Source organism: Saccopteryx bilineata, chromosome 3, assembly GCF_036850765.1.
Source record: "Saccopteryx bilineata isolate mSacBil1 chromosome 3, mSacBil1_pri_phased_curated, whole genome shotgun sequence".
In the NCBI taxonomy this organism is placed as follows: domain Eukaryota; kingdom Metazoa; phylum Chordata; class Mammalia; order Chiroptera; family Emballonuridae; genus Saccopteryx; species Saccopteryx bilineata.
Window position 1 is genome coordinate 147142766 of NC_089492.1, and position 26905 is coordinate 147169670.

The following is a 26905-nucleotide window of genomic DNA, read 5'->3' on the forward strand; positions in this document are numbered from 1 at the left end:
GGGTTGATCCCAGTCAGGCTCACATGGGAATGTCTCATTTCCCCTCCTCACACTTAAATAAATAAATAAATAAAAACAAGAAAGAGGGAGTTGGTGAACAAAAATGAAAGTAAAGAAAGGAAAAGTGAGTGTTGCAGTGAAATTGGAGTTAAGTATGTGTGGAATTAGGGAAGAAATAGCTTACAGACTCTACATCACAGCCAGGGACTCAGAGCAGGTGAATTTACCCACATGAATGAAATGATTAAGCCCTAAAGAATGGAGATGTTTTAGAAGAAGTGTCAGCTTGCACCATCACGGCGAGGACTGCCTGTGTTTGTGGGTCACGAAATCTAGAGGGACTCGTTCTAAAGCTTATGACTACTGCTCCCTATGACAAGCCAGTGTTTCGTGAGTGTTTTGGATCCCAAAGAGATGTTCTGAATTGCTTCTATTGGTCTTTTACCAGGTTCGGTAGATTTTTCCCCCTCGTCAACTCCAGCACCTGGCAGCACAGACCCGGTGCTCATTGCCCTTGGCTGCTTCTGCGGGTTTGTCCTGATCTGGCTGATTTTGTATGTTTCTCTGGCCATCAGAAAAAGACTCCAGGAGACGAAGTTTGGGTAAGTGTCCCAGTTAAAAATGTTTTGTTCAGCCTGACAAGGCGGTGGTGCAGTGGATGGAGCATCAGCCTGAGAGGTTGAAGACCCAGGTTTGAGGCCCCAAAGTCACCGGCTTGAGCGTAGGATCATGGACATGGTCACTGTCTTGGGCTCAAAGGTCACTGGCTTGAGTAAGAGGTCACTTGTTCTGCTGGAGGCACCCTCCCCAAGGGCACATATGAGAAAGCAATCGATGAACAACTAAGGTGCCACAACAAAGAATTTATGCTTCTCATCTCTCTCCCTTCCTGTCTGTCTGTCCTTGTCTGTCCCCCTTCTTCCCTCTCTCTCTTGCTGAAAAAAAAATGTTCTGTTCAGTGGTCTCAATGAGGTTGTTATGTCAAGGGACAATGCCTGTCCTGCGGGTCCAGCTCCTCGGTGTTCCAGCTGGGTACTTTGTCTTTGCCCCCGTGGGGCGGGCAGCATCCTTACTGGGGCTGCTGTTACTGAGGCAGCCAGCAGTGAAAGCCTCCTGGAGGGGCTCATTGGCAGAGAAGACCATTAACAGGCTTTCCCTGTTACAACTCGGTTCTGTTAAATGAGGACTTTTATCAGAAGTCTTTAAAATGATCCTAATTATTAACAAAATCAAACATAATAAAAATACTAGAAGGAAATTCACCAAAGCATTAGCGAGTCTGTGATTGTAGGTAATTCTGTTTCCTTTTTCTTTTCTTTTTTTTTCTGTATTTTACACATTTTTCTATAAAGGTCAGTCATTTTTCTAATAGAGAAGAACTTTATATTTTCACATTCAAATTTATAAAAAGCTCTTTTTCTTATATTCTATAGATCTGATTTTTATAATCAAATAGTAGTTGAATATCAAGAAAATAGGAAACCATGTTAAAACTGCTTAGGAATACCAGGCCACATGCGTAAGTGTTGTTTCTGGAGCTCAGGGTTCTTCTGCTCCTGTGCCTGAGCAGTGAGTGGATTTCCATGAAACCCCAGTTGTCACTCACAGAGCAGAGGAGGTACCATATTACCCCATGTATAAGACGCACCTTTATTTTGGGGCCCAAAATTTGAAAAAAAATGTATTACATAAAGTTATTGAACTCGTTTTATTCATCATAAAATTCATACAACTCCTCATCACTATCAAAACTCCCATCCATTAGCTTGTCCTCATCTGTGTCTGATGACGAATCACTGTCATCATAGATTGCCTCGTCCTCAGTTTCATCTATGGCTTTTGAAATGCCACACTTCTTAAATGACTTCACAATGATCTCTATCTTGATATTATCTCAGGATCTTTTCACCCAGGTACAATCTTCTCTATAGTTGGTTTCTTCACTCTTCATGCTGGTGTCAAATTGTCTCCAACAAAGAGCACGAAAACAGCAAAGGTGCAGTGGATAGAGCATTGGACTAGGATGCGGAGGAGGACCCAGGTTTGAGACCTCGAGGTCGCCAGCTTGAGCACAGGCTCATCTGGTTTGAGCAAGGCTCACCAGCTTGAGCCCAAAGGCGCTCGCTCCAGCAAGTGGTTACTCTGCTGTAGCCCCTCCCCCAGCCGCCGCCCGGTCAAGGCACATATGAGAAAGCAATCAATGAACAACTAAGGTGTTGCAGTGAAGAATTGATGCTTCTCATCTCTCTCCCTTCCTGTCTGTCTGTCACTATCTGTCCCTCTCTCTGACATACACACACACACAAAGCATAAAAACAAGTGCAAAAAAGTGGGAAATGCAAGTAAAAGAATCTACAACCACTGTATAAAATGCACCATTTTTAGACCCCAAATTTTTCAAAAGAAAGGTGCATCTTATACATGGGGAAATATGGTATTTTGTAGAAGAGGCAAGTTGTTGACAGCTTGGAGTGGGGCAGGATGAGGGCCAGAGGGGGCTGTGAGTTGTCTTCTGACTCCACAGCCTTAGCATTGGGCACTCCCTCAATGGCTCTTCATGGCCCAGGATGGGGAGCTCACCCGTGGAGGCCAGTCTGCCCATTATCTGTGTCCTTCTCAGTCTCAGTGGTCAGGTACCCTCTGGACTTAACCTCTCTGTCCTTGCAATTAGTGTATCATAGCCTGTAAATTCTAAGAATGACTATTTTAAAGACATGGACAAAATCTCACCTAAATCCGGGACATTGGGTTGACTAAAACACACGCCAGAGTTTAGGTACAGTTTGAGGGCTCAATGTAGAGACCCTCTGCAGAAGGTCTACTATGAAAGTCTACTATGTGCTGGGCACTGTGACAGCTTGGGTACAATGGTGAACAAAGCAGGCACTGCCTCTGCCCTCAGGGGGCCCACAGTTAATGGGGGATCAGGCAGTAATCATACAATTGAATTATCAAATGGCAATTATAGCAAGTTCTATGTAAAAGTATAATATATAACAGTAGATTTGACTACATGTAAAAAGGCAGGGAAGACCTGCCTGCAGAGTTGCTACCTGCACTAAAAGCTGAAGAAAGAGCAGTTGTTAATTAGGTGAGAGCGAAAGGAAAAGCATTTCAGCCAGAAAGAGCTGCTCACATAGAGGCCCTGTGGTGCCAGGAGCCTGGGCCACAAAGGGGTAGCACAGACTGCAGGATGTGATGCCTGGGGCCTGGTATTCATTCTGTCACTTAAACAAGTCTTCTCATTTATCTCTGTACATGATCTCCAAGGTTCTTTCCAGTTTAATTGCCATGACTGTCAGACTCAGTCGTTAAGAGAGCTGCTCGTGTCCTCAAGAATGAGTGGCAGTATGCTGTTTGTGTCACCAAGTGGGCATTCATTGTTCCCATTGATGAAACAATAGTTGATATAGAAGGATGCATAGACATATTTGCATAGGCCACCTCAAAAGTCGGATCAGTCAAGACAGAAACTTCAAGATGATGGTCAAAGCTGCCGTTCCAGTCCTGAGTTCCTGGAGATCTGGAGAGAGCCCCCAGACATGCACCTAAGGGAACCTGGAGGGGAGGGCACAGAAGCACAGGGTGCTGCTCAGCCAAGCATTTAGGAACAGCCTGTAGCAGTGCCACCCTTCCCAGTCTTTGGAAATTCAGTACCGTTTTTGCTTCTTCTGAGGTCTCTAGGCACTCCCTTTCCTTGCTTTCTTTTAGGAGGAAATATTTTCTAGGACAGTACATGTACAAATATTTTTATTCTGGTTTTAAAATACGTGAGACAAAGAGTTGGAATGAAATCCCACCCACAACAGCATGAAAACTTATCACCTTCTTAAGAGTAAACCCAATAGATGTGCAAGAACATTGTGGAAAAATTAGTAAACTCTACCAACAATGAGGAAGAAAACTTAAATGGGGAAATGTGTACCATGCTCATGAATGAGAAGGCTGTCAGATGAGAGATTGATTTTTTCCCCAAGTTAACCATCAATTTGATATAATCACCATCTAAATTGCTGCAGAGTTGTTGATAAAACCTGGCAAGCTGATTTTAAAATAGATGTCGAAGAGTAAAGGATCAGGGGCAGCCAAGACAGGGGGGCAGCCTGCTGTTGTTCCAGTGTGAGTTGTCTCTTCTTCCCCAGGAGCGCCTTCTCAGGGGAGGACTTAGAACTGGTTGTCAATTACACAGCAAAGAAATCCTTCTGTCGGCGGGCCATCGAACTCACCTGTAAGTTGACTTTCATTTCCGTTTTTCAGCAAAAGTTGAAGTAGTTGAGAATGAAGAAAAAATAACAGATTTATTGACTGATGTCTCACAAAAGCCAAACAAGTCAAAAAATGGATATTTTTAATGTGCACCATGTCTTTAGCAAGTAACACGCAGGTAGTCAAACATGGCCCTGTGCTTTCCTGTCGGTGGATATGCTGGAAAGCTGGAACAAAGTAGCTGGGTGAAGGCCACCAAATGTCATGAAACAGAGGGAAAAAGAACTCTGGGTGACAAGAGATGTGGGTAGAGGTCAGGGACTTAAAGGAAACAGCAGAACCACTGACAGTGTCAGAGCTCATTGCTTCCTGGCTTTTGCTGGCACTCAGCTCTGAGAACAATGCTAACACGCTTGGTACCAATTATGGTTTGAGCTTTGCTTAATCAGAGAGGGCACGCTTCTAGTTGAACAGTGGGAATAAACAGATAGTTCTGTGTTTTTGAAGAATTTCAGAAACTGTGTTGAGAGTATGTGCAAAGACTTTCAAATATAAGTTTCTGGATGTTTGCCAAAACACCAAAGCAACAATAAGCCTAATATAAGAATGATGAAATAAATAGTGGTTGCTATGAAATAAAAACTCATGAGATATAGAATGTTAATAATGTCCTTACTTTTTTTTTTTATATATATATATATATTTCTGAAGCTGGAAACAGGGAGAGACAGTCAGACAGACTCCCGCATGCGCCCGACCGGGATCCACCCGGCACGCCCACCATGGGGCGACGCTCTGCCCACCAGGGGGCGATGCTCTGCCCATCCTGGGCATCGCCATGTTGCGACCAGAGCCACTCTAGCGCCTGGGGCGGAGGCCACAGAGCCATCCCCAGCGCCCGGGCCATCTTTGCTCCAATGGAGCCTTGGCTGCGGGAGGGGAAGAGAGAGAGAGGAAGGCGCGGCGGAGGGGTGGAGAAGCAAATGGGCGCTTCTCCTGTGTGCCCTGGCCGGGAATCGAACCCGGGTCCTCCGCACGCTAGGCCGACGCTCTACCGCTGAGCCAACCGGCCAGGGCCAATAATGTCCTTACTTTTCTACTCTAGAAGCTTTGACTTTCAGATGTTCTTACGTTTTTAAAAAAAAAAAAAAAAAAAAAATACTTAATTTAGGCCAGTTTCTTTCCTTTACTGGAGGACTGTTTAGGCAAAATGTGTTCACCAAGAGCTAATATGTCCAGATAATCCGCATTTTTTTTCTTTCAAAGCCTTGCTCATTGCCTAGCTGGCACAAACTGAGTCTTTTGCCAAGCAGTCATTGAGTTGGTCTCCCTCTCCTGGTTAATTGCTCTTGTTGGGAACACTTATTGTCAGTGTTATTGCTGCATGTCTGCACCTTATTACAGAAGGTCTTGTTCTCCGGTCCTCCTGGCGGACTCTTAGTTCCACACTTTCCCTGTGGTTTTATGGTGAGGCTCCATGCACCATGCATGAGCAGTAGCTTGTGCTCTGTTTCTTGTGGTTTTCTGCACCTCCTTTCCTGGCAGGGAGGATGGAAGGTGCCTGATGGCTCCTTTGTATCCCATCCTTAGGGATGTAACAGTAAATACTCTTAGAAAGTACCTATTGACTTCTCCTCCTCTCACCTAGTCAGCTGCAGACCTCCCCAACGGGAATCCGACTGCCAGCTGCTGATACTGCAAATTGGAAGGAGATATATGGTTCTGGTCTTTATAATCCGTCATAATCAATCTTGCCCTGTAGGCTTCATTTTAATCATAGTAGAATTAAGTGTGATATTTTATTACATTTTGGGGAGGGGGGAGCGTTATGGGGTATAAAATGGAAAAAGCAGTTAGCTGTTTTGTGGGACTTTATATATAAAATTTTAATTATATCCAAATGAAAGGAAGTACACTGACAACTCGTATGTCTCCTGACACTTCTTTTATAGTACGCAGCTTAGGAGTCAGTGAGGAGCTGCAAAATAAGCTGGAAGATGTTGTGATTGACAGGAATCTTCTAATTCTTGGGAAAATTCTAGGCGAAGGTAAGCAGTTTAATTTTTTTAAATATGGGGTAAGAAAGTAAACAGTTCAGAGTAATTTTTTAAAATATATATTTATTAAGTAAAGTACCATTTTGTGACTTCAGTGATAATACAAATTGTCCTATTTTATCTAAAATGAAAAAAGTAAATAATGGTGTTTGAAACTAAAATTTGGCATATATGAGTGGAGCTTTACAGTTCCTGGTACACACAGTAGGCCCTGAAAATATGAATTCCCTTGCTTCATGAAAAGCTTGTAATTCACTAGTTGGTTTCCTATATTATTAAACTTATTCTAGTTCTCAAGTTTGTCATTCCTGGCACCTTCCTAGTTAAATAGAAACAGGAGAAAAATGGCGTATTTAATTTTGTCAACCTGCTATTAGGATGAGTGATGATGTTCTTCAGAGTTTGACATTTTCCATGTTGCCCTATAATAAAGTCATGAACTGAGCTGAATCCCGGCCATCCAAGGTAGTGACAAGCAGGAGGTTAGTGCCTGGCCTGGGCCCTGGTTTATGAGTGTGGGTGGCCTGACCGCTCTGCCTAGCTGCCATATATGGGTCACTCTCAGGCCACATGAAGACAGTAGCTACGCCACTGTGGTGTTTCTGTGCTCAGGAGAGATTTTGTACATGGCCCACATAGGTGTGGTTTTACTTCACAGGAGAGTTTGGGTCTGTCATGGAAGGAAATCTCAGTCAACATGATGGGACCTCTCAGAAAGTGGCAGTGAAGACCATGAAATGTGAGTTACTTGGTCACCGGTGGGTCAGAAGGCCATCCAGAGCACCTTTACGGAGGGACAGTTACTGTAATGAGCTCTTCATACCTACATGTATAGTCTTCACACTCAAGGCAATAACATGTCATCCCCCCTCTCTTTCTCTGACTTTTCTTTCTCTCTTTTTCCTTCTCTCATTAATGACTCCCAAGTAAGCCATGAATTCCTGGGCAGCATTAGACTGCACGGTTGTTTCAGTTTGACTCTTCAGGTGTTCATCTGGGTGCTTGTAAACTAGACCTCGGTCGTGCAGCGTGCCGCCTGCAGCTGTCTTCCCGGCACACTCGGAGGGAGAGGATCAGTGCTCAGTGTGCCGATGTTCTTCATGCTGCTTCCTCATCAACCCCCTGTATAAATTCAATTAGTTTTTGATCAAGGGGTAAAGTAAAATCGGTTTCTTTCTAAATGCACTGTTTACTGGGCATGAAAGTGTAAGTTGGCCCTGGATGGTTGGCTCCATGTTAGAGCATCGACCTAGATTGTGGATGTTCTAGGTCAGATTCCTGGTCAGGGCACACAGGAGTGGGGACTATCTGCTTCTCCCCCCTCCTCTTCCCTTTGCCTTCCCCTACTGCAGCCATGGCTCAATTCATTCGAGTGCGTCAACCCTGGGCACTGAGGATGGCTCTGTGGAGTTTCCACTTCAGACACTAAAAATAGCTTGGTTGCGAGCATGGCCCCAGATAGTCAGAACATCAGCCCCAGACAGGGGTTGCCGGTGGATCCTGGTCAGGGCACATGTGAGAGTCTATCTCCTTCCTATCACTTAAACTTAAAGAAAAAAAAAGAAAGTGTAAGTTAAATTACAAGCACATCTTGAGACTTTTTACCAGAATCAGAGACTAACGTTTTGATTCATGTATAAAAAATAAGTATCATAACCAACCAGTCACGTGGGCCAGTGCTTTTTGCTTTTCATATATCTATAATGGCCAGTATTTATGGATGGATACACATGGTGTTCCCAGGACACCACAGCTACTCCCCATTTCATCAGTACCACAGGGCCTGGAAATCAGGAGAGCTGGGAAGGACGCACCTTGAAGTTAGAGCTCTCCCTGGAGCTGAACCCCACAAAGAGCCACACTCAGCACTGGTCCTGCCACATTATTTTATCGGAACCTCACAATGTATCTATGGGGAAGTTTCTTCTATGCATGGGGAGGTTCCTTCCATTGTCCCCATTTTCTCAGTAGAAGGTTTAAGGGACCTGGTCAGAGGAGCTGAGCCTGGAGCCTATTTCCTCTCTGGCCTTGGCTCTGCCATTCTTCAACTTAATTAGAATAATTTACATAAGAATTGGATCCATGCTAATTCTCAAAGACTGAAAGACTAGTCTTCGGCCCCCAATTATGGGTCCCTCTGCTTTTGCCTGGGTGTTGGTCCCTCTGAGGAGGATTTTGCAAGCAGACCACCCCACCCTTTTATTCCAGCTACCCACCTGCTTGTTTGCAGCAGAAGCTAAACGTGTTTTTTTTTTTTTTTTAATGGGGTGACATCAATAAATCAGGGTACATACATTCAAAGAAAACATTTCCAGGTTATCTTGTCATTTAGTTATGTTGCATACCCATCACCCAAAGAGAGATCGTCCTCTGCCACCCTCCATCCAGTTCTCTCTGTACCCCTCCCCCTCCCCTCCCCCTCTCCCTCCTTCCCTCCCCCCACCCCCCTTAGCCACCACACTCCTGTTCATGCCTCTCAGTCTCGCTTTTATGTCCCACTAATGTATGGAATCCTGCAGTTCCTGTTTTTTTCTGATTCGCTCATTTCACTCCGCATAATGCTACCAAGACTCTACCATTCCGCTATAAGTGATCCAATGTCACCATTTCTCCTAGCTGAATAATATACCATGGTGTATATGTGCCCCATCTTCTTCATCCAGTCCTCTATTTTTTTTACAGTGATTAAAAGCCTTTAAGCAAACTCTTGGCCAATACAGCAAGAATCCATAAATGAGTAGTGTCCTTAACATGTTCCCCAAGTCCAAGTTGGCCCCCTCACCATGCCAAATCCCTGAAAAATGCAACCCAACCACAGTTCAGTCTGTTAGGAGCTGTCACAGGGAGCAGGAGTCCAGGAAAGTTCCCCACAGGAAAAGTCCGTATGGCACTGGAATTGTTGTCACCATTCTATACTTTGCAGCTCATGTCCAAGTCCCAATGACCGCTGCTTCTAGCTGGTAATGATTCAGGTAGACTGGAAAAAGCCATTTGCAGCATGCGTGGATATGGAGCTTCTGTTCTCCTCTGCCTGGAGAGTTGAGACCAGGTTGCTTTTCCCTGGAGCTCTGTGACTGTGGCCTGGTAAAGAGAACCTTGGGATACACTAAGCTGGGTGGCAAAGGTAAATTCATAATACAAGTTGGCAAAAGGAGGAAAGAGAGCTCTAAATTAAGAGTAGGTCCCAGCCTGAAATATGAGTGGGGCATTGAGGTAGGAGGAATAAAGGAATCACTATATATTAAGCAAAGCAGCAGAAAATAGGACTATCAACACCCACAACAGAGATCTTTGAGGGAAGAATAAAGAACCTGACTATTCAGGCAAAACATAGTTAAGTGGCCCTTGTTCAAATGAGATCAGTTTACCTGCTTCTTGGAAGAAATACCCTAGGCTCGTCCACAGTGTCGTAGATGGAGTCGACGGCCCTGGGCACCTTCAGCCTTCAGTGGCAAACCCCAGTATTCTGGGCAAGGTTAGGTCATAGGTGGCTGGAGCAGGCCTGGAAGAGACTGAACCCTCCCTTAGAGGAGCGAGGGGGAAGCCCACCTTCCAGTGTCCCTGTTTCCTCACAGCAGAGGTGTGTAAGCCTGGCAGGCTTTAGCTCAATGACCTTCCTTTCCACTATTGAAGCAGGACCCAGATGGCATCCTATGAGACCCCTTTGGGGTGTTGGAGCCTTTAAGGGTGTATCCTAAAAGCTGGTAGTTCCCCCTGATCTCTATTGGGCTTTTTCTGCCTCTAGGTATCTTAAAAGCCATTCTCAGAAGATCTCGCTGAGGGGTTTGAGGATCCCCATCCGCCTATATAAATCTTTTCCATATATCTGGAGCTATTTGGACAAAAGACAGAACAGTGTTATTAGCTAGATCTAATAAAGAAGGTAGATTAGGTGTCTCCTGTTCATCAGCTTTCAAAAGAAATGTAAATTTTTTTTTTTTTAAGTAAAAAGCATGATATGGTAGACCCGTCGGAGTCATTGGCCTGGTGTGCAGGATTCCCGGGTTCGATTCCCAGCCAGAGCACACAGGAGAAGTGCCCATCTACCTCTCCACCCCTCCCCCTCTCCCCCCTCCCGGTCCCTCTCCTCCTGCACACAGCCAAGGCTCCACCGGAGCAAATCCACCCTGGGCACTAAGGATGGCCCCATGGCCTCCGCCCTAGTTGCCAGAATGACTCCGGTTGTAACAGAGCAACATCCCAGATGGGCAGAGCATTCCCCCCGGTAGGCATGCCAGGTGGATCCCAGTCAGGCGCATGCAGGAGTCTGTCTGCTTGCCTCCCCATCCCCATCCTCAGAAATATACAAAAAATAAATAAATAAAAGAAAAAATACAAAAAAAAAAAAAGGGGGGGGGCATTCCCTTGTGCTAAAGCACCAGGAAGCATGGAGTGAGCTTGAGTATGTCCTATGAAACATGAAGCTCTATGTTTACATATAAGACTTTGAAGAAGGAGGAACTGCTGAAATAGTTTATCAGCATTTGTCCCTAAGACAGCAGTCTTTATAGTGGGAACACCATACGTAAATATTTGCTGTCTGTCTATAGATTAAGGGGGGAATATGGCCAATGCTGAAAAGCCATGATCTTTGTGCCCCTCCCCTCCCCCAACCCCCTCCCTCTCCTCCCCCCACCCTGTAACCCCAACACTGTTGTTCATGTCTCTGAGTCTCATCTTTATGTCCCACCTATGTGTGGAAACATATAGTTCTTAGTTTTTTCTGATTTACTTCTTTCACTCAGTATAATGTTATCAAGTCCCATCCATGTTGTTGTAAAAGATCCTATGTCATCATTTCTTATGGCTGAGTAGTATTCCATAGTATATATATACCAAAGCTTTTTAATCCACTCATCCTCTGATGGACACTTGGGCTGTTTCCAAATCTTTGCTATTGTGAACAATGCTGCCATAAACATAGGGGTGCATTTCTTCTTTTCAAACAGTGCTATGGTGTTCTTGGGGTATATTCCTAACAGTGGTATAGCTGGGTCAAAAGGCAGTTCGATTTTTAATTTCTTGAGGTATCTCCATACTGTTTTCCACAGTGGCTGCACCAGTCTGCATTCCCACCAGCAGTGCAGGAGGGTTCCCTTTTCTCCACATCCTCGCCAGCACTTATTCTGTGTTGTTTTATTGATGAGCGCCATTCTGACTGGTGTGAGGTGATATCTCATTGTGGTTTTAATTTGCATTTCTCTAATTATTAATGATGTTGAACATTTTTTCATATGCCTATTGGCCATCTGTGTGTCCTCTTTGGAGAAATGTCTATTCATTTCTTTTGCCCATTTTTGGATTGGATTGTTTGTCTTCCTGGTATTAAGTTTTACAAGTTCTTTATAAATTTTGGTTATTAACCCCTTATCAGACGCTATGTCAAATATATTCTCCCATTGTGTAGTATGTCTTTTTATTCTGTTCTTATTGTCTTTAGCTGTGCAGAAGCTTTTTAGTTTGATAATGTCCCATTTGTTTATCCTGTCTTTTATTTCACTTGCCTGTGGAGACAAATCAGCAAATATATTGCTGCGAGAGATGTCAGAGAGCTTACTGCCTATGTTTTCTTCTAAAATGCTTATGGTTTCATGGCTTACATTCAAGTCTTTTATCCATTTTGAGTTTATTTTTGTGAGTGGTGTAAGTTGGTGGTCTAGTTTCATTTTTTTGCAGGTAGCTGTCCAGTTTTCCCAACACCATTTGTTGAAGAGGCTGTCTTTACTCCATTGTATTGTCTTACCTCCTTTGTCAAATATCAGTTGTCCATAGAGCTGTGGGTTTATTTCTGAGTTCTCTGTTCTGTTCCATTAATCTATGTGCCTGTTCTTATGCCAGTACCATGCTGTTTTGAGTACAATGGCCTTATAATATAACTTGATATCTGGAAGTGTGATACCTCCCGCTTTTTTCTTCCTTTTCAGGATTGCTGAGGCTATTCGTGTTCTTTTTTGGTTCCATATAAATTTTTGGAATATCTGTTCTATGTCTTTGAAGTAAGTCATTGGTATTTTCATTGGTATTGCATTGAATTTATAAATTGCTTTGGGTAATATAGACATTTTAATGATGTTTATTCTTCCTAACCATGAGCACGTTATATGCCTCCCCTTGTTTGTATCTTCCCTGATTTCTTTTATCAATGTTTTATAATTTTCTGAGTACAAGTCTTTAATCTCCTTGGTTAGATTTATTCCTAGGTACTTTATTTTTTTGGTTGCAATGGTAAAGGGGATTGATTCCCTGATTTCTCTTTCTGACAGTTCATTATTAGTGTATAAAAATGCCTCTGATTTCTGAGTATTGATTTTATATCCTGCCACCTTGCCAAATTCTTTTATCAGGTCTAGTAGTTTTTTGACTGAAACTTTAGGGTTTTCTATATACAATATCATGTCATCTGCAAATAATGATAGTTTTACTTCTTCTTTTCCAATTTGGATGCCTTTTATTTCTTTTTCTTGTCTGATTGCTGTGGCGAGGACTTCCAGAACTGTGTTGAATAAGAGTGGTGAAAGGGGGCACCCCTGCCTTGTTCCTGATCTTAAGGGGATAGCTTTTAATTTTTGCCCATTGAGTATTATGTTGGCTGTGGGTTTGTCATAGATGGCCTTTATCATGTTGAGGTATGTTCCCTGTATTCCCACTTTGCTGAGAGTTTTGATCATGAATGGGTGCTGGACTTTATCAAATGCTTTTTCTGCATCTATTGAAATTATCATGTGGTTTTTCTCCTCTCTTTTGTTTATGTGATGAATCACATTGATTGATTTGCGAATATTGTACCAGCCTTGCCTCCCAAGAATAAATCCTACTTGATCATGGTGTATGATTTTTTCCATATATTGCTGGATCCGGTTTGCTAAGATTTTATTGAGGATTTTTGCATCTAAGTTCATCAGGGATATTGGCCTATAATTTTCTTTTTTTGTGTTGTCTTTGCCTGGTTTTGGAATCAGAATTATGCTCGCCTCATAAAAGGAGTTTGGAAGTCTTCCTTCCTCTTGAATTTTTTGAAATAGCTTGAGAAGGATAGGAGTTCGTTCTTCTTTGAATATTTGGTAGAATTCACTTGTGAAGCCATCAGGCCCAGGACTTTTCTTTTTTGGGAGTTTTTTGATAGCTGTTTCAATCTCATTTGTTGTAATTGGTCTGTTTAGGTTTTCTGATTCTTCCAGGTTGATTTTTGGAAGATTATATGATTCAAGCAATTTGTCCATTTCATCTAGGTTGTCTAGTTTTTTGGCGTACAGTTCTTCATAGTATTTTCTTACAATATTTTGTATTTCTGTTGTGTCAGTTGCTATTTCTCCACTCTCGTTTCTAATTTTATTTATTTGAGTCCTCTCTCTTTTTTTCTTGGTGAGTCTTGTTAAAGGTTCATCGATCTTGTTTACCTTTTCAAAGAACCAGCTCCTGGTTTCATTGATCCTCTGTATTGTTTCTTTAGCCTCTATGTCACTTATTTCTGCTCTGATCTTTATTATTTCCTTCCTTCTACTAGCTCTGGGCTTTACTTGCTGTTCTTTTTCTAGTTCTTTTAGATGCAGGGTTAAGTTGTTAATTTGAGCTTTTTCTAGCTTCTTGAGGTATGCCTGTAATGCTATAAACTTCCCTCTCAGGACTGCTTTTGCTGTGTCCCATAAATTTTGAGTTGATGTATGCTCATTATCGTTTGTTTCTAGGAATTTTTTAATTTCTTCTTTGATCTCAATGTTAACCCATTCATTGTTTAATAACGTGCTATTTAGTTTCCAAGTGTTTGAATGTTTTTCAATTTTTCTATTGTGGTTGATTTCTAGTTTAATGCCATTGTGATCAGAGAAAGTGTTCGATATGATTTCAATCTTCTTAAATTTGTTGAGCCCGCTTTTGTGCCCTAACATGTGGTCTATTCTAGAGAATGTCCCATGAGCGCTTGAAAAGAATGTATATTCTGCTCTTTTAGGGTGAAAGGTTCTGAAGATATCTATTAAATCGAGTTCATCTAATATGTCCTTTAAGTCTGCTGTTTCTTTGTTAATTTTCTTTCTTGAGGACCTATCTAATGATGTTAATGGGGTATTGAAATCTCCTACTATTATAGTATTGCTATTGATCTCGCCCTTTAAGTCTATCAAAGTCTGCTTTATATATTTAGGTGCTCCTATATTAGGTGCGTAGATATTTATAATGGTTATATCTTCTTTTTGGATTGCTCCCTTTATCATTATGTATTGACCTTCTTTATCTCTAACTATGGTCTTTGTTCTAAAGTCCATTTTGTCTGATATAAGTATTGCTACCCCAGCTTTTTTTTCATTTCCATTTGCGTGAAATATTTTTTTTCCATCCTTTTATCTTCAGTCTGTGTGCATCTTTTGATTTAAGGTGTGTCTCTTGTAGACAGCATATGTATGGGTCCTGTTTTCTTATCCACGCAGCTACCCTATGTCTCTTGATCGGATCGTTTAATCCATTAACATTTAAGGTTATTACTGATATGTAATTGTTTATTGCCATTTTTTTTCTTTAAAACTGTTTTTCTCTTTTGCTATATTCTTTTTTTCCTTTGATCTGTTTACAACAGGTCTCTTAGCATTTCTTGCAGCCTTGGTTTGGTTGTAGTGAAATCCTTTAGTTTTTTTTTGTCTGTAAAGCTTTTTATTTCTCCTTCAATTTTAAATGATAGCCTTGCTGGATAAAGTAGTCTTGGTTGTAGGTTCTTGTTCTGCATTACTTTGAATATTTCTTGCCATTCCCTTCTGGCCTCAAGTGTTTCTGTTGAGAAGTCAGAAGTCATCCTTATGGGGGCTCCTTTGTAGGTGATTGTCTTTTTTTCTCTAGCAGCTTTTAATATTTTCTCTTTATCATTTAGCTTTGGTAATTTAATTATGATGTGTCTTGGTGTTGATTTCTTTGGGTTTCTCCTTAATGGAGTTCTCTGTGCTTCCTGAACATGTGAAATATTTTCCTGCCTTAATTGGGGGAAGTTTTCCGCTATAATATGTTTGAACAAAGTCTCTATCCCTTGTTCTTTCTCTTCTTCTTCAGGAACCCCTATGATGCGGATGTTATTTCTCTTCATGTTGTCACAGAGCTCTCTTAGAGTTTCCTCAGACTTTTTGAGTCTCTTTTCTTTTTTCTGCTCTGCTTCTATGCCTTTATTTATTGTGTCCTCTAACTCACTGATTCGATTCTCTGCTTCATCCATCCTGCTTTTAATTCCTTCCATTGTATTCTTTATTTCAGATATTGTATTTGTCATTTCTGTCTGATTCTTTTTTATTATTTCAATGTCCTTTTTTATATTTGTTATCTCTTTATTTAGGTTTTCGTAATGGCCATCTATGGTGGTTCTAATATCTTTGAGCATCCTAACAATCGTTATTTTAAACTCTGCAGCTGGTAATTTGGTTATATCCAATTCACTTAGGTCCTTTTCTGGGGATTTCTCTTGGTTTATTTGTGTTGTATTTCTCTGCCTCCGCATTTTCTCTTCACGAGAGTGGCTGTGATCACGTGCTCGGGTGCACAAGGGTTGGTGGCCTTGGCCTTTGCCCCACCCCCATGTGTGATGTTATGCTCGGTCCTGAGGGCCCTGGCGAGCACCTTTGCTCAGCTGCGGGTCTCCGCCTGTTTCCGAGCTTTCGCCCTGCCTTTGCAGGATGATCCCACTCAAGGAACAGCTGCTAGCCTTGGCTCTACCACCAGGAAAGGCTGCGTGCCCAAGCTCAGCTTCGTAGCGGAACTCCGCCTCTTCTGGGCTTTTGGCTCCACCCCCACGGGAGGAGCCTGCTACCAAGTCAGACACAAGCCTGGGTTGCACAGGCGGGGCAGGGATGTGCTCCTCTGCCCTTGCTCCGGGGCTGGTTTCTACCCTTTCTGGGTTTCCTGCCCTTCTCCCGGAGGCTGGATTACAGGCTGCCGGCAGCTGAGCCGCTTTTGCACGCCCCCTTCTCCCTAGCCGGGCAAGATTGAGCTCACACCTGAGCCCACTGGTGGCTAGCCGGCTTCCGCCCCTGCCAGCAGAACCGCGCTTTTGTCTCCCGCTGCCGCCCGCTCTCCGGTGCGCCCTCAGCCGTGTGGGTGGGGGCGTTGCAGCTTGGACCCTAAGACTCACTACTGTAGACCCGAAAGCTCCCTCCTTCTATGCGACTCTGCTCTGAATGCCGCGGGGGAGCTTGTTTGGCTGCTCTCCTGCTTCCCTTTGCTGGTATTGCTGTTTCTGGGGGAAATATTCACTTCAGCTTTGGGGAGTGACTCGTCCCAGGGGTTAGAGTGGCTATCTCCCAAAAATGTTTCTCCCTATGCCTCCTAGATTGCACTCTCTTCCTGTTACTGTGGTTCTCTCCCCTCTCCATCCGTCTCCAGGAGCCCCGGGTGAGTGTTTGTGAGAGAGATGTTCTGCGTGGTCCCTTTAAGAAGGATCCTGGGTCTGAGAAATCAGACTCTCTCACAAACAGTATCCTGACTTGTTTCCAGCTAAATACTGTCCTTACGCTTCTTCTGGGCTCTGGGGCTGCAGGCTGGGGCTTTGTTCCTGGGGCTCAGGACCCTTTCCCCTCTGCTAAACTCACTTCCCGCCACGCGAGTCTCTCCCTGCTGCTGTTCGCTCCGAGAAGCTGGGCAGCCCTCTCCGCGTTTCCGCTTTTCCTACCAGTCTCTGGGTGGCTTCTTCAGCGTTCCTGGGTTGAAGAGTCCTTTTAGTTTAGTCCAAAGTTGGTTTTTCCAGTTGATAGTTCATAAAATTAGTTTGTAATCCACATTGGTTCTGGGAGGTAGATGCTGGTACGTTCGCCTACTCCAGCGCCATCTTGTCTCCCCCCTAAACATGAGCGTTAAATGGCAGGCATTTTGCAGGTCTATAGAATAACAATTATTATTATTATTTGCATGTCAGAAAAAATTTTGCTACAAGAAATGTCCAAGATTTTACTGCCTATGTTTTCTTCTAGGATTTATATAGAATTCTTTTTTATATTTTTGAGACTTGTTTTTATAGGAGGATTAATATATATTAAAGCCACAGGATGTACAGACAGTGTGCGACAGTGTGCTAGATGCTCTCATGTGGCTTTAGTTCATCCTTGTACCCTGTTACAGCAGGTTCCCTAAAGCACACCTGGCTTTATGTGTGTTTTTGTTTGGTTTTAATTGTGGTAAAATACACATAACATCCTAACCATTTTTTACTTAGGTAGCATTAAGTATTTATACATTCACGTTGTTGTGCAAACATCACCACTGTCATCTCCCAAACTTTTTCATCTTGCAAAACTGAAACTTGGTTTGTTAAACAACTCTCAACGCTCCCCAGCAACCCTCCATTCTACTTCTGTCTATGGATATGACTCCTCTACCTACCTCATTCAAGTGGGATCACACAGTGTGTGTCCTCTTGTCACAGGCTTATGCCACTTAACATGGGATAGAATTTTAAATGTCTCTCTTAAGTTGGTTTAATTCTAGAAACTTGGTATGACAGTGTACTTAGTTCACGAGACAAAACCAGGCAGCCAGATTTGCAAGGCACACTGAAAGAGAAAGGCATGTATGTGTTCCTTCTCTTTTTTTTTTTTTTTAAGGCCAAACTGTTATCAATGGATCAGTTGGATTTGGTGTTAGTTTTTTGATTTTTTTAACGAATCTATTTAAAATTTCAGAGCAGTCTTAAACGGTTTATAGAAAAATTGGGCAGCAAGTAGAGAGTTGCCATGCACCCTCTTCCACACGCCCCCATCACTAACATCTTCATCAGCACAGTGCAGGTTTTACTGTATGTGAACCCACATTCATATGGTAATGACTGAAGTCCATAGCTCACATTAGCGTTCACCCTGTGTTGCACATTCTGTGGGTTTGACAAGTGCATGATATCATATGTCCACCATCAGTGTCCTACAGATGTTTCATCACCCTGAAATTGCCCATGCACTCCTCTTTATGCCCGCCATCCAGCCCGACAACCACTCATCTCTTTACTGTTGCTACAGTTTTATCTTTTCCTGATTTCAGTTTTAGAAAACAAAATTGCTGTTGCCCCTCCCCTTCCTGGAGCACATTGCTCGTGCCTGAGGTTTCCCATCTCTTCTTTCAGTGGACAGCTTTTCTCAGCGAGAGATCGAGGAGTTCCTCAGTGAGGCCGCGTGCATGAAGGATTTCAGCCACCCGAACGTCATCCGACTGCTAGGTACCTTGATAAGTGCAGTTCTGGCGGCCAGAAGGGTCAGCGCTGCATGCTGTGCCAAAGGGAAACCTGATACAACCCAAAGTAATTTATAACATGGGGTTTTTCACCCAAAAGGCTCCCCATTACATTTTCAGAGGCTGGTGGTGAAAATAGGTAAACATGGGACATGATTTAATGTCAGAATTTGGCTTTTAGCTCGTTAACTAAAAAACACAAAAGGGAAGATGAAGTTCCAGGGGTCGCCATGTGAGTGGCACTGCCAAGGGGAGAGCAGCCAGAAAATAATTAAATATTCTAATGACTTGTTCTTGCTTCTTGCAATTTAATAAATGCTAAATTCTTTGGGGAACTTTCAAAGTGTCTTTGACACTTAAGAGAGATGTGAAAACTAATGTTTGGATATAATATCATGTCAAAGAAACTTCTGTTACTCATTTGCAACTATGGACCTCAGCCAACTGAGAACAATGGTGCTTTGTAATTGCACCGCAATGTGCAAGAGCTTTGCAAGCCTGGTATCAGGTGACAGGCTCTAGCTGTAGAATTCCATGATAAATGGGGTTGCAGCTTTTCCTGTGTGTAACCGTTAAAATGTAGGGATGTGGATTTTACCTAATGGCTTTCAAAATGATTTTGTAGTTGTAGCATTTGGTTTCAGGGCATGTCTTCATACAATTAAGTATTTAACCATCACATGAAACTAGTTTGCTCTGGAATTCTAATGCAGTCACTGCCCCTCACTTAGACTCAGTATAGCAAAAACTCCACAGGTCTCTCGGGGGCTGTACTTTTTATAGATTAATTTTTGGGAGCTGTCATGCAAAGACTGGCACTGATCTGAAAGGGAAAAAGTACCACGATGTGGACCCATTGTGCATTCCATATTCTAGAAAACAGTGTATGTTTGTTTTTTTTAACTGTTCACTTGGAAGCACATGGTTTCAATTTGGCTGCTCCTGCTGTGCTTTTTCTGGTTGCTGCTAACAAGGGCTCTTTGTAACTAATTCTGCTCTTGATTTCAGGTGTTTGTATAGAAATGGGCTCTCAAGGCACCCCAAAACCTATGGTGATTTTACCCTTCATGAAATATGGTGACCTACATACCTACTTACTCTACTCCCGGCTGGAGACAGGTTCAAAGGTAATTAATTACCCATTGCATGGCCTGACAAGTCCTGAACAACTTCATCATCTGACCTTGAAAATAAAAGGGGGAAGGCAAGGATGTTAGCCTTTGTTTGGTGCTCACTGTGTGCGCCAGGGGTTGAAATGGGGTGTCTATCTTCACAGCAGGCCTGCTCCCAGGTCCCCTGTTCCTGTTTATGGGGAGGAGGCCAGCGGGGAGCAGTCTCATATGCTGGCAGTGGAGTCAGGGGGGCCCTTGTGCTGTCAGTGCTCTCTCTCTTTTGAAGGCGTCTTTTTTTACTTGTTCACTCTGAAGTCCCTGGGTGCATGACCTGTCTCAGTTTTCAGAGGGAAGGTGCCCGAAATGTTTGTCCGAGACTCTGAGGGTGAACTTCCCCATCCATCTTTATCTTTATCACAAGCCCCTCCATCCTCGGGATCAGAATGCGTCTCAATTGTTGTAGCTTTATTATAAGTCTTAGAATCGGGTAGCGTGATTCCTCCAGACTTATCCCTCTTTCCAGAATTGTTTTAGTTTTTCTGATTTTGTTGTGCTCCTGTATAATTTTAGAATCAGCTCGTCTATTCCAGCCAAAAGCACTGCTGTTGTCTTATGCTCTTTTGAACAAAATACGAGCAACAAATAACGCTACATTTTACTGGCTAATGAATAGTTTCTTTTTTTTGCAAAAATACAAGTGTATCTCCAATATTGGAAACTCACTCCCATGTTTTATTAATAGGAAAAAGGAATATATTTCCATATTTTAGTACTTTTGCTACCACAGATACAGCTGGAAGTCACAAAATGCATAGAGAAACTGAAAAATCAAGCTTTTACTCAGGTTTTTCCTTTGCCATTTGCTCAATTTTTTGGAAATAAATGTTTTCCATTCCCTCTAATGTGGCCCAGGACTCGGTCTCCATTACATAATGTGCTCCCATGGGGCCTCCGTGCCATCCTGGCCTCATCTTCTGGTCCAGGAATGAAGCCTGCCATTTTGTTTATTTAGCTCTTTCGTTTCTTTTGTTTTGTTGTTGCCAGAGAGTAAGTTTTGTACTTCTTTTGTTAAATTTATTCCTAAGTGTTTTATCTTTGGTTCTTTTGTAGATAAACTTTCTCTATTTCATTTTCAGATTGTTCATTGCTAGTGTATAGAAATACAGTTGATTTTTGTAGATAAATCGAGTGTTCTGCAACCCTGATGAACTCATTTATATATTAGTTCTACCACACAATTATCTTTTAAATGACTTTTGAACACAGTTTGCAAGAATAAAATCGTTGTTCAAGGAAAAAAATAACACAAATGAGTAGTATCTGACACTTACTATACCTTTATAAACATCAGCAGATTTGATATTTCTCAGTACCCAAATCCATTCTTGGAAATGAGCATCCGGACAATTAAAGCCCCAGATATACACAACATAGGCATAAGACTTTCCTCCTGATTTGTTTACCTTTTTTTAAAAATAACTCCATTATGTAAGGGTGAAGGATAATTACAGTATTTTGTTGTATATACCATATGTGATTGACACAGGTCTTGGCTGGGAAATATAAATCATTAAAAATTCAGTGGCGCCTGACCAGGTGGTGGCGCAGTGGATAGAGCGTCGAACTGGGATGCGGAAGGACCCAGGTTCGAGACCCCGAGGTCGCCAGCTTGAGCGCGGGCTCATCTGGCTTGAGCAAAGAGCTCACCAGCTTGGACCCAAGGTTGCTGGCTCCAGCAGGGGGTTACTCGGTCTGCTGGAGGCCCACGGTCAAGGCACATGTGAGAAAGCAATCAATGAACAACTAAGAGGTCGCAACGCGCAACGAGAAACTGATGATTGATGCTTCTCATCGCTCTCCGTTCCTGTCTGTCTGTCCCTGTCTATCTCTGCCTCTGTAAGAAAAAAAAAAAAAAAAAAAAAATTCAGTGCCTTTGTTAGTACCACTTTGGAAATCCCATGCCAAACAGAATAAGCCATGACAAATCCAGTGTGTTGGGGAGGGGATGTCATGGACGGACCTGTTCACGGTCGCTGGGAACTGGTAAAGCCTTCTCTAGAAACTCTGATTGTTCATACATGCAGCTACTGTAGGGGGCTGTTTCCTTCCCAATCCTCAGGATCACCACCCTGGATAGTCACAGCAGTCTCATGTGCTTTTCCAGCAAGGAGAAAACACTAGACTGCTGAACTTACAGGAGGGTCCTCGAGAAACGAAAATGAAAACTCCTGTGGTAAGGGGCGAAGAACCTCCTAATTGCTCTCTTAAAAAAGGAAGTATCTTCAAAACATTTCAGGCATAAGGGATAGCAGATGTGGGTGCACAGTTGGAAACAGCTCCATCAAAGTGGGCTTTTTCCTCAGAATATTAGAAGTCCCTCCACACACATCCCCCTGCATGAAAGCCAGGGCACCCTGTGTCTCCTGTCTGTGCTCTCGGGTCCCATTTCATCTTGTAACTTGGGAAGTGAATGTTATTCACTGTCAATACTTTTAAACATGAGGAGAAAAATTGTGATATTTGCCAAACTGTGTCAGGGCTTGTTTTTTGGTGGGGATTTTTTTTTCATTTCTTTTTTAAAACCTTATTTGTGCTATTAGTGATTTGGACATGAAAGGTTTGTTCCCATGTTTTACAGCCAAATATTTAAGAGGTAAAAACACGGTGTTTCCCCAGACAGAGATATCTTGCAGATTTCCTCTTAAAAATTAATCTTGCTTCTTGCTTTGTCCCCCAGCACATTCCTGTGCAGACACTGGTGAAGTTCATGGTGGACATTGCCCAGGGAATGGAGTACCTGAGCAACAGGAACTTCCTTCATCGAGACTTAGCAGCTCGAAACTGCATGTAAGGGTCCTGGTGCATCCGGAGGGGTTGGACTACACGGTAGGGGGGGGGAGGGTGTTCTAATGTCCAGTTACTGTTCCAGTAGGAGGAGGGTGAGGTTCTGGAGATGGAATTCCTATGGCTCTGATGTGTGCCTGGTCTTGTGCTCGGAGGTTTTCACTGTCTCCAAAACATTTTCCTGTGACTATGTTTTTATTTTCACACTCATGACCTAGGAGGATGGGGTAAGACCCTTGTCATCCTTGCTTGTAGCTATCAGCTGGCTGTGGGCCCAGTTATACATGCCAGCTAATCATGAAGACAGTAATAAAAGTCACAAAAGTCTGCCACTAAGTTCTCGTGATGCTGCCTTGTGAGCATGCTCTGTCCTGTGGACACGCCAGCCAGAGTGGCAAGGACCTACCTGAGAACTTTGAGCCCGAGCTCTCCCTGCCTCTTCACCCTGCCCAACAGAGCCATGAGCTGCTGTAAATCTTCAAAACAACAACTATGCCTTGATATTATGTTTACTGTTTCAGAAAGGGGGAATGTTCCTTAAATGTGTTGCTTTTATTTGCTTTTCCTGGTTGGAGAGGTGACAGTGGGGTTTGCCATCACTCGTGACCAGCCCCACCCTCAGTCCCCTGCCACTGTCACCTCATTTTTGAAAGCCCAGAAGGGTCTTGTTGTTGTTTTTTATTTAAATAATTTTTCTACCACGGAGGAAGACCTATGAAAAAAATTTTACCCCTTAATTCCTTCATGTTTTTCCTACAAGGTAGGGTAGCCAGCGGTCAGTGTGCCCAGAACTCTGGGTGTCCTAGGACATGGGACATCCAGTTTTAAATCAGTGTCAGGTCAACAGGGACAAGTCGTCTCCCTCTTTCTAGACCACTCATTTCTTCTCTTCCTACTCCTTCTTGTCTAGGATCTATCTTAACAAATCAGGCTATAAATGTGATTGTATCACTTTAGTAGTGTTCTGAATAACTCTTCAAATACCACCTGCCCATCTTTGCAGGGAGCCCAAGGTCCCCCTCTTATGGGATAGTCTTGCCTTCCTCACCCAGGCTGCCAGGAGCCTCCCTTGATTCACAGAGCCGGTGCTGCTTCTAGACTTTAGGCAGGAAGGCTGCTAGGACACTCATTGAGTCACCAAAGTCACTGGATTTGAGCTGGACTTGTGCTTCTGCTGTACAGCTAGCTCCTCTGTCCCCTCCACAGGTGGCCTTATCACCACACAGTCCAAAGGGTACATGATTCTGTCTCCCCCAGCCTCCCTTGCTTGCTCTGCTGTTGGTCCCCAAGCAGGACCCTCACAGGCTGGCGGGCTTTATATCTTTGGGTTGCTTACTGTGCGTGTTTTCACCTGCATGTGGTGCAGATGCTCTAGGGCTTTGCCTGTGATGTCGCTGAACTTGACTCCTTCTCTGTAGGCTGCGAGATGACATGACTGTGTGTGTCGCAGACTTTGGCCTCTCTAAGAAGATTTACAGTGGGGATTATTACCGCCAAGGCCGCATTGCCAAGATGCCTGTGAAGTGGATTGCCATAGAGAGCCTCGCGGACCGAGTCTACACCAGTAAAAGTGACGTGGTAGGGACAGTTTTGATTCGGGATGTTTAGTGTCAGAGATGAACCCCGCTGAATGAAGTGACCTCGCTGGTGTTGCCAAACATTTTATTCTGATAAACTGAGGATTGGGAGTGCGCTCACATCTCTCTTATTTATTGCTGGACACTAATTCAGGTGGCACCGTTAATTCTAGGGAAGTCTCCTGGCAGTCAAAAGATCTGTCTTTGCACAGGCCCTTAATTTATTTCCATTTTTCTTTGCTACAACATAGTGACTTACCAACCACTGCTAAGATATTTCATTTTCATACTAAATTCAATAAATTCATCCAGTGGCTCTAGGGGACCAAAATGCTCATAAAAGGTTCTGTGTAGTCATCCCCTCAACCAGAGATGAGCAAGAACACTTGATGACAACAGTGGCCCAAGCGAGCATTGACATGGCGGGAGATTCTCTCTGCCTTTGTCAGACTTCCTGGAACAGCACTATTAGAAAATGGGAACTGTGATGCTCCCACCCGCGTTACTACCGTGTTGGGAGAGCAGCGTGTCCCAGACATAATTGTCAGCTTTGTGTGCAGCCATCATGGCTTAAAGGAAATGACCTTTCGGAATGAAAAGGTCCATTCAGCTGTTCTAAAAGACTCACATTTGAACTTCTTGCCACTTTGTTTTCAGTGGGCATTTGGCGTAACCATGTGGGAAATTGCCACTCGGGGGATGACGCCCTACCCCGGTGTCCAGAACCATGAGATCTATGATTATCTTCTCCACGGCCACAGGTTGAAGCAGCCAGAGGACTGCCTGGACGAACTGTGAGTGAGCTTCTCAGTGTCACCATGCAACCTACAAGGGCCAGCCAGTGGGTCTTCAGAGACCTGGGGACACACAGTCACAGGGGGAGGGGACACATTTAGCTAGGCTGTGTGCAGAGGTGGCACAGCCAGGCCAAAGCCCTTCCAGGTGTGAGAGATGGTGCATGCACCTGTGCAGTGACCCCACTTTCTCCAGGTCTGCGGGCCTCTCTGAAATGCATCCTAGAGAAATAGGTTGACTTCATAGTACATGTGGTACCTGCAGGAGCATCTACCCTCTTGTGCTGCCATCATCCTTCTCTTCCTGTTCAGCATTTCAAGCAAACAAACCACAATAATGTCCTTAATCAGAAAATTTAGAAACCTGAGCCCATAGCTCTGTGCCAGGCTGGTCATCAGAATTGAGTGGGGGATATTCTAACAGTGCAGTTCCTCAGCTCTATGCCTGGACATGTCTTTCGAAACAAAGTGGGCCCTTAAAACTGTCTGAGCCTGACCAGGTGGTGGCGCAGTGGATAGAACATCAGACTGGGATGCGGAAGGACCCAGGTTCGAGACCCCGAGGTCGCCAGCTTAAGCGCGGGCTCATCTGGCTTGAGCTAAAAGCTCACCAGCTTGGACCCAAGGTCGCTGGCTCCAGCAAGGAGTTACTCAGTCTGCTGAAGGTCCCTGGTCAAGGCACATATGAGAGAGCAATCAATGAACAACTAAGGTGTCGCAGTGAAAAACTGATGATTGATGCTTCTCATCTCTCTCCATTCCTGTCTGTCTGTCCCTATCTATCCCTCTCTCTGACTCTCTTAAAAAATAGTAATAATGTGCCTGACTTGTGGTGGTGCAGTGGATAAAGCCTCGACCTGGAAATGCTGAGGTCGCCGGTTCGAAACCCTGGGCTTGCCTGGTCAAGGCACATATGGGAGTTGATGTTTCCAGCTCCTCCCCCCTTCTCTCTCTCTGTCTCTCTCTGCTCTATCTCCCTCTCTGTCTGTCTCTCTCCCCCTCTCTCTCCTCTCTAAAAAAAAATGAATAAATAAAAATAAAAATAAAAATTTTAATAATAATAATAACTGTCTGGGAGACCAGGTGCTCAACTTGGCGTGAGAGCCCCGTTCTGAAGGTGCACAGCCCGTCCCTGACAGGCCTCTCCTCTCCAGGGTGGGTGGTATGGGGAAAGGCCAGGCCGACGGGTCACAAAGGCCATGTGCTGCCTCCAGCTTCCCACAGGGGAAGCCATTGCAGCTTACTTGACCCCTCTGTGCCTCATTATCCACCACAGATAAAGTCTAGTCATATATTCCTCAGGGGTATTAGGAAGGTTAAAGGAAGTGTATAGAGTGCTCAGCCCACAGGAGGCACAGAGCAAGTGTCACGTCGTGGTGCCAGTTAGTAACAGAACATCATTATAGACCAATCTGCCCAAACACCTTGCTGACCTTCTGAATAACTTTTTGTGGCATTGCCTGGAGCTGGTAATGTGACTCTTCCTAGAGTTGAGTCGCTTTCCACATAACAGGAGTTATATTTTCTCCATATTCAGCAAGATTTTACCATGTTTTCCTGAAAATAAGACAGTGTTGTATATTAATTTTTGCTCCTAAGGATGTGCTAAGTCTTATTTTCAGAAGATGTCTTATTATTCCATGACCAAGAATTCACATTTATTGTTGAACAAAAAATCAACATTTATTAATATACTGTAGTCATGTCATCACAAACGTCAGCATAACCAGCCAAACTGAATTCCATCAAGAATTTCTTGTGACTATTTCCATGTACAACAATCTACCCTGTTTCCCCCAAAATAAGACAGTGTCTTATATTAATTTTGCTCCTAAAAATGTGCTAGATCTTATTTTCAGGGGAGGCCTTATGATTCTAAGCTTGAAAAAAATTGCACTAGGTCTTATTTTCAGGAGATGTCTTATTTTCGGGGAAACAGGGTAGAACCTTGGGCCTGCATAAGCTCAGTCTTGGAAGAAATGGGTGGGCATGTTTGGGGACACTTCTGCCACTGTCACACATGCACACACTCACACACAAACCCTTTTTGGCCCTGCTTCCTCACACGTGGGAGGGCTAGGTGAAGTGGTATGTTGGCCTCCCAGGTCTTGTCCAAGACAAACAGAAGG

General features: G+C 43.6%; 1 protein-coding gene across 3 annotated transcripts in view; it reads left to right on the top strand.

Moving 5' to 3' along the window:
* MERTK (MER proto-oncogene, tyrosine kinase) overlaps positions 1 to 26905 on the top strand; it is a 128212-nt gene that overhangs the window by 95140 nt on the left and 6167 nt on the right. For all 3 annotated transcript variants that reach the window (XM_066267665.1, XM_066267666.1, XM_066267667.1), the window contains 9 exons: positions 449 to 602; positions 4143 to 4228; positions 6159 to 6254; positions 6922 to 7002; positions 18343 to 18435; positions 19458 to 19576; positions 22299 to 22408; positions 23824 to 23983; positions 24640 to 24776. In XM_066267665.1, the coding sequence (XP_066123762.1) occupies positions 449 to 602; positions 4143 to 4228; positions 6159 to 6254; positions 6922 to 7002; positions 18343 to 18435; positions 19458 to 19576; positions 22299 to 22408; positions 23824 to 23983; positions 24640 to 24776 (1036 nt within the window). The remainder of the gene's footprint in view (positions 1 to 448; positions 603 to 4142; positions 4229 to 6158; positions 6255 to 6921; positions 7003 to 18342; positions 18436 to 19457; positions 19577 to 22298; positions 22409 to 23823; positions 23984 to 24639; positions 24777 to 26905) is intronic.